The 8,244-nt window shown below is 36.7% G+C and overlaps 1 protein-coding gene across 1 annotated transcript; it reads right to left on the bottom strand.

Annotated features, from left to right (window-relative positions):
• Window positions 1–5,577: 5,577 nt before the first annotated feature.
• LOC132057626 (uncharacterized) lies at window positions 5,578–6,123 on the bottom strand. The gene has a single exon (XM_059450253.1). The coding sequence runs from the start codon at window positions 6,121–6,123 to the stop codon at window positions 5,578–5,580; it is 546 nt and encodes a 181-aa protein (XP_059306236.1).
• Between the last annotated feature and the right edge of the window lie 2,121 nt (window positions 6,124–8,244).

Genomic DNA, 8,244 nt, shown 5'->3' with positions numbered 1-8,244 from the left:
AAGAGGAGAATGTGAAATGATTGCTGATTGACTCAAATGTAAAACAGATCTAGGAAATATATTGAAAACAAATTAACCTAATTATAAATACGTCAATTGAACAGTGATTTCTTGTTGTATAGGTTGGATTGTAGCAACTTTACACATTTCTAAACTTCCCCAGTGATATAAACTTTAGTAAATTTTATTTAATAGGCTTTATGTGGCACGACTCCTGATTAATCAAAGTTTCGATGCAGATACCGAATATTGGGTAGAAAACCCCCCAAAAAAAAAAAGTTCAGAAAAAGTTGGGTTATAAGCACGCAACTTTGCACATTTTTCTCCTAATTGCGAGTGCTGTGAATTGTGATGCCAACATTTTGGACAGAATTAATGGATCATATAACCTAAATAATGCTTTGAGGAAATATCAGCTAATGTCCAAATTAAAGAATAGGCTTGCATAATAGAACATGCATTTGCATTCTCATCGCTAAACATGGTATACAACACACTATCTACACAAAATTCAAGCATCAAAGCATCTGCAATTTCCTTTGGACTTGGCTTCGCTTGTATATCCCCTTCTTTTTCTTCACCTTTCTTCTTACTATCTTCTTTTTTAGTCAACATTTCTACTTTCTTTCCGGTCTTCTTCTTAAGTTTCTTCAACACTTTATCTGGATTAATTCGACCCTTTACTACCACTTTGTGTTTATTCATATCCGTCATGAATTCTTTAACCCGTTACATGAAAAAAGAAAAAGAACCATTAGTCTTAAAACCACTTAAAAATTAAATTTTGGTTCATAAAAAAATAGTTCAATTTGTTAAAGACGGAAAGGGTACCTTTGATTTTGGATATGGTTTTGGTAACTTGTTTTTCGCATCCTTCGCAATACATTGAAATTTTAAATTCTGCTTCCACAACCTATACAAATCATCAGAAATAATAAAATTTTACAATCTGTCCTACTGGAAATGCAATTCTATGTTTACACAAACATAAAATGATAACCAAAGAAAAAGAGGATATATTTTGAGGTTACCGTGTCTGGTTTCTTTTTCTGTTTCTCGCCCATTGCAAGTGATGAACATTGAGACCTTTAAAATCCAAAAGTCGGTTATTGCAGTTACTCTGATATTCCAGTATTTTTTGAAACAATGTATATTTCTTGATGAATATGGTCACAGATACAATGATATATATGGTGTACATGTAGAAGAAAAGATTAAACCTCTAAGTATAGTGATCCTCTTAAGTACAATAATAATCCAAAATAATTTGAATAACAAAGTTATCAGTTATCACTCCCCCTCAAGCGATGCACGATCTGTAAGAATGCAGAGCTTGTTGTGCAAGAACAATAGTCGTGGTGACGGAAGTGCCTTGGTCAATAAATCAGCAAGTTGATCTTGTCTAGGGACATATTGAACTCGGAGAACGCCTGCGGGCCTTTTTCATGAACAAAATGAATATTAATCTCAACATGCTTGGTATTAGCGTGCTGAACAGGATTTTATCCCAGATAAATACTGCTAATACTGTCACAAAAAATTGTAGAAGGTGAAAAAGGAGAAACATGAAGTTCCTGTAGAAGGGAGTATAACCATGTTATTTCAGCAGTCGCATGGGCAAATGCTCTATATTCAGCTTCGGCACTTGATCGATAAACAACATTTTGTTTCTTAGAAGACCTAGAAATAAGATTTAGGCCAAGAAAAATACAGTAGGTTGTAGTAGATCGACGAGTGGCAGGGCAACTAGCCAAGTCCGCATCACTGTAACATTGCAAACTGTCAATAGAACCACCAGGAATAAATGAGCCATGATCTAGAGAACCTTGCAAATATCACAAAATTCTTTCGACGGCAGTGTAATGAATGTCCAAGGGTGAATGCATAAATTGAGACACTTGGTTAACGGCAAAAGCAATGTCCGGACGGGTGAAGGTTAAGTACTGGAGACCACCAACAAGGCTTCTATAAAGAGTCGGATCAGAAAAGGGAGGAGAATCTACCGAATGAAGTAGGGACTTAGGAGAAAGAGGAGTAGAAATTGGTTTGGAAGACAACAAATTTGCACGACTAAGAAGGTCTTTTACATACTTGGACTGACAAAGAAAATAACCCCCATTGCGAGCAACTATAGAAACACCAAGAAAATAATTAATTGTACCTAATTCATTGAAAATTCAGATTTAAGAGTCTGAATTAGAGACTCGAGTAAAGAATTAGAAAAGGCAGTGAGGAGAATACCATCAACATAGAGAAGAAGAATAGCAATGTCTGAATTATGTTTGTAAATGAAAAGAGAAGGATCAGACCTACTATTTTGAAATCCATTACTTAGAATAAAGGAAGTGAACCGATGAAACCATGCTCTAGGAGCTTGCTTTAAGCCATAAAGAACTTTGTTCACCGACAAACATGATGAGGAAATTGTGGATGAACAAAGCCAGTAGGCTGCTTTATATATACTAGTTCGTCAAGATTGTCATGTACAAAGGCGTTCTTAATGTCTAATTGATGAACAGACCATTTCTTAGATGCAGCAAGGACGAGAATAGTGCAAATGGTGACTGGTTTTACCACAGGAGTAAACGTTTGATCATAGTCCAATACTTGTTGTTGTTTTTAGCCTTGGGCTACAACACGAGCTTTAAAATGCTCCAGAGAACCATCAGGTTTTTGTTTGATGTGATATACCCAACGACAACCAATAATATTGGCGTGAAAGGGAGGTGGTACTAAGTCTTATGTGCGATTAGCCATAAGAGCATTGTATTCGTCGGCCATAGAGCGCCTCCAATGAGGACATTTAGAAGCTTCCGTAAAAGATGAAGGTTCAGATGGAAGTGTAAAGGAATGAGAAAGCGGAGAAGGAAGGACTCGAGGCTTGAGAGATCCCGTTTGCTTACGGGTGATCACGTGATGTGATTTTGAATTAGAAGATAAGTTTTGAATTTTAGTTTGAGATATAGGAGAGGAATTTGAGATATTAGTAGTAGGAAGTAAAGAATTGTTCTGGCTAACATTTGGAGAGGAGTCACGTTGCAACATGATTTGATGAGATGTAGTTGGTTTAGGAAGGGATTGTCTAGATGACAATGTATTTTGATTGCAAGAGGAAATCTGATGATTATTTTGAAATTGTACAAGAGGTTGAGATAAGGCTTGAGGTGGAGAAGAATTAGGAGATAAATAAGGAGCAGCTGTTGCATAAATTGTGGTGTGTGATCAGATATAAGAGGAGAATTTTCAGCATTAACGGGAGACAATAATTGTGCAGATATTTGAGAACTCCTATCCTGAAAATTGATTAGGAGATAAAGTTGAAGATAGAGGAGGATGAACATCAATTGAAGAGGGAGGTTTAAAGAGGCCAGGGTAGAAGAGCTAGGTTCTGAGGAAGTAGACAGGAGAAGATAAGGATAACGAAAGAAATCCTCGTTGAACCTAATATGTCTAGAGACATACACTTTGTTAGCTGTAGGATAAAAGCATTTATATCCTTGTTATTGGGATAACCAAGAAAGATACAATGTTTTGAATGAGGACTCAAATTGTGAGAGGAATAATCACGTAAATTGGGATAACATGAACAACAAAAACACGTAAGTGATAGTAGGTAGGAACCTTAGCAAAAAGAGCTTCAAACGGCGTCTTAAAATGAAGTTTAGATGACGCGCGAATATTTAAAAGATGGACAACAGTGTGTAGGGCATCAACCCAAGATTGAGAGGGAAGAGAGGCTTGAAATAATAACGAACGGACCATATTTAAAATGGTGCGATGCATTCGTTCAGCTTTTCCATTTTCTTGGTGAGTATGCAGACAAGAAATGCGAAGCAAAATGCCATTATCGTTAAGAAATGAACGAAAAGCCTGAAGCTTAGCTTAACAAACTCGGCAGCCGCGTCACATTGAAAAGCTTTTAATTTTGTAGAAAATTGGCTCAATATATATGCATAAAATTGCTTAAACGTAGAGAAAGTATCAAATTTACGCTTGAGAGGAAATAACCAAGAAAACTTTGTGAAATCATCATGAAACAGAATATACCGAAAACCGGTAAAAGAAGGAACAGGGAAAGTCCAAATATCACTATGAATTAATTCAAATGGAGATGAAGCAAAAGAGCAAGAAGCCATAAATGGCAACTTCTGGTCCTTGCCAAGTTGACGAGCACTACATAAATTGTCCAAACTTTTGAATGAAGAACAAGGTAACTTATTGACCCTAACTAAACTAGCTAAAACAGCAGAGTTTGGATGCCCTAGACGACGATGCCAAGGGTTTGGAGAGATACGAGCAGCAGCAAGAGCGGAGTAAGTTGTAGCAGAATCACCAAGACGAGAAGAAATTGCATAAAGCGGTCCAAGACTATTACACCGAAGTAGAAGCCTCTCCGTTATGAGGTCCTTAGTGTAAAAACTAAAAGGATCAAAATACATTGAACAATTATTATCCGTAATAAATTTACGGACACTTAATAAGTTAGTAGAAAGACGTGGAATAATTAAAATATCTCTAAGAGAAAAACGAGAATTAGAAGTAGAAAGAGTACCATGTCCAGTGCAGGAGATAGGGAGTTGAGTACCATTACCCACGACTACACGATCTGAGCCATTATACAGAGCAATTGAGGTTAAATTGGTTGTATTTAGAGTCTATGAGAAGAGGCTCCAGAATCCACGTACCAAGAGGCATCACCAGATGAAGGAAAAGAGTAATTGGAACTAATGTCTGAGACAAGGGCCTTAGAATTTATAGATGGGCAATCACGAGTAGTATGATTCGGTTGATATAAAAGTTGGCAATATAGAGTAGCATCAGTAGGTTGAAAGGAAAGCAGGAAGCAAGATAGGAAATGGGGGGAGCACTAAGGATGGAAGAAAGACGAGGACGAGGACGAGGAGTGAACTGTTGAGGCACAACATTAAAGGATTTGGTATTGCCTTGAGCCTGGCATCCACGACTACGCCTGATACAATCAGAGTTGCATCAAGGCCTTTCACATCGAGCCAAGCAAGGGAACTTCAAGCTATGCAAGGGTTTCATGAGGAGGGACGTACTTGAGTACACTCTAAAGCCTTCTCGGGGATTCCAAGTTTCATGATAGTTAGCATGGGAGGACGGTTTGGAGAAGAGTGTCGAAGGTGGCCATGGTGGCAATGAGGTTATTACTTGAAGACTTGCAATTTCAAGTTCCATTGCCAAAGAAGACACCCAAACAAGTCCCTTACTTCATTAAGGGTAGAGGTGTAATAACCTAGTTGTATTCTTTATATTTCTAGTATAAATAGGGGTTTATTTCATTTTGAAGACTTAGAGTATTTTGATTATTGATAGTTTGACATTGTAAAACTCTTTTGAGTGTCGAGAGCTTGCTAAGCTTTAGATTGTGAACATTGTGAGAGGATTAGTTATTTGGGTATTGAACCCTCTTAGTCATCCTAAGAGTTTGATGCTCTTTAGTTCCTAATTTAGAGGTCTTAGTTAATTGAAGAACTTTGATTGCTAATTTGGGTCTTTAGTTTTGTCAAATTATCTATCCTTTATTTTATTGTTGTTTTCGTTTTCGTTCTTGCATCAATGCCCACTATTGGAATGGCGACCACCATTGTTTTGTTGACCACGTCGACGACCATAGGAGGAAGAAGACTGTTGCTTGGCCACAAAAGCAGTGGTAACATTATCCGTAGAAGAACTAGAGAAACTGCTTAATTGAGATTCATAGAGAAATAGAAGGGAAAGTGCCTCAACAAAGGAAGGAAGAGGAACACGAGTGAAAATAGAGGTGCTCACAGACATATATTTTGGAGGTAAGCCAGAGAGAATTTGGAAGACAAGATCGGGTTCAGAGATAGGATTTCCAATGGAAGTTAAGGCATCAGCTACGGACTTGAGACGATGGACATATTCATTAATGGAAAGACTACCTTTCTTAAGATTATGAAACTGGACTTTGAGTTGAAGTGTTCGAGAACTGACTTGATCACAGAATAAACACTCAATTTGAAGCCATGCATCTTTAGAAGTGAGAGAGCGATTTGGCTTGATTATCGCTTGAAAGATTTCTTGAGAAATAGTTGCTGAATCCATGAAAGGACAATGGAATGGAACAGTTGAATCCATCATCACGCAAAATTTGGAAGGAATGAAGGGTAAGAGGCGAGAAAAGTTCTCTCCACAACATATAGTTTGTACCATCATCACGCAAAATAGTAGACTCGGGACAAGGGAAACTTCCATCTGATTGGGTAGAGGAAGTGGGAGCCGTGAGGGGTTTGGTGAAGAATGGTGAGTAGAAGAGGATATCGAAGACATGCCAGAGAGTAAACACCATGGCCTTTGAACCTCTAATTAAGATTAAACCTCTAATTATAGTTATCCTCTTAAATACAATAATAATCCAAAATAATTTGAATAACAAATTTACCAGTTGTCATTTTTATCGAAAGTCGCAATAAAAATGAAAAGTCGCAACCCGTTGAGTTTTCTATAATATGGTCTATTATTATCTCTTCTAAAAGCCTTTTCTTTTGTTTCTACACCCGTTTATTTCTTATCCGTCACACTAAATTCTTTAATCATCTTCTATTAAGGACATTCTTATCTTTAAATACTCCTAACCAAATAATGCTAATACGCCTCTTTTATTTATCGTTCTATCCAGAATATGATAATATAGTTTGCTCGGTCTACACCCATTTATTTCTTATCCGTTACCCTAAACTAGTGAATTTAACTGCGCTTCGCGCGGTTGTTTTGTGAAAAAAATATTAATGCATTTATGAAATTAAATTGAATTCTCATCTACAAAAATTAAAATTTACTCATCTAATGATATTATATCAATAATAATTTTTAAAAAAAATTTACCGCCGCATGGTGGCGTGACCTTTATATTAGTAAATCGGAAATTATAAAGCTGAGGGGAGCAGAAGCTCAACCCTCTTTTCCAGTTTGCAGCCAATGACTGCTAGCAAAAAATAAGCACTGGCAAAAACTATACAAGTTTTGCACAAATATAAAAGAAAAATAGCTTAGTATCTCAACTAGCTTAGAAGGCCTATCACTTCCATTCTTTACATAGTGTATGTGTTAGCCATAAACAACTCAATTCTTCTTCAACCAAATGCAGCAGGAGGAAATTGTGGGAATGCACCAGCTGCTAGCTAGTGCCATGTCTTGATGCAGCCAAAATGCTAAGACTAAAGTCCCTCCAAAGAGTTGTGACAAAGTTGGGGCTTTAATAAATACTTCTCCAAAGTATTTTGCTGCAATATTGTCACCAATAGCCATGCTATTGCATTTCTATACAAAAAAATTCTTCTTCTGTTTATGCCGAAAGGACTCCATTTATATGAGATCAAGTCTGTAAGGTCCGATGGCCATCGATGGAAGATGATCATATGCAAAAATAATCAAATCCTTGTTTGTAGTACTCCATTTTGTTAAAGCATCTGCAATTTGGTTGGCTTCTTTATAGCAATGTCGAATCTCGCAAGTAATAGTACTTGATATATTTTGAATTTCATTAATAATGTTCTTCATTTGCTAGGGGATATTACAGTTTCCTTTGATCATCTCAACCACAATCTTTGAGTCACATTCCAAAATTACTTTTTTATGCGCATTTTTAGAACACCATTTCAGTCCATTTAGAGCGGTCTTGGCTTCAGCCATATTACTAGTATCTATACCAACATTCCGAGCAAATGCCATGATAATTTTTCCGGTGTGATCTCTATAAATTCCTCCCATTCCAGCTCTTCCATTTGCATCCCTGCTTCCATCAGTGTTGATCTTCACCCAATTTTCAGGCGGCTTAATTTGCGCAAGTAACTGAATGTTGCCTATATTCTTTTGTGTATGAGATTATTTTTAAAAATCGAATAAAAACTCGATTGCAGTATTAGCCATCCATAGTTCTAAAATTCTATCTAATGTGTTTCGGAGAGACTTAGTAGGCGTTTGGCCATCAATTTTGAAACCATGGTTTCAAATCAGCGTTTGGCCATCAATTTTCAGTCGTGGTTTGAAACCTGGTTTGAAACCATGGTTTGAACCCAAATCATCCAAAAAAGCATGGTTTGGGTTTGAAACCATGGTTTCAACTTTTTTAATACAAAATTTAACCCATAAGTTAATATTTTGTAAAAAAAAACCTATAAGTTGGTAAATATTTTTAACAATTACCCCCATCAATCATTTACCAATCTCATTAACTTCCACCAACCTTTATTTATGTCT

This window comes from Lycium ferocissimum, chromosome 5 (assembly GCF_029784015.1).
Source record: "Lycium ferocissimum isolate CSIRO_LF1 chromosome 5, AGI_CSIRO_Lferr_CH_V1, whole genome shotgun sequence".
NCBI lineage: Eukaryota > Viridiplantae > Streptophyta > Magnoliopsida > Solanales > Solanaceae > Lycium > Lycium ferocissimum.
This window is presented reverse-complemented; position numbering and strand designations above follow the sequence as displayed.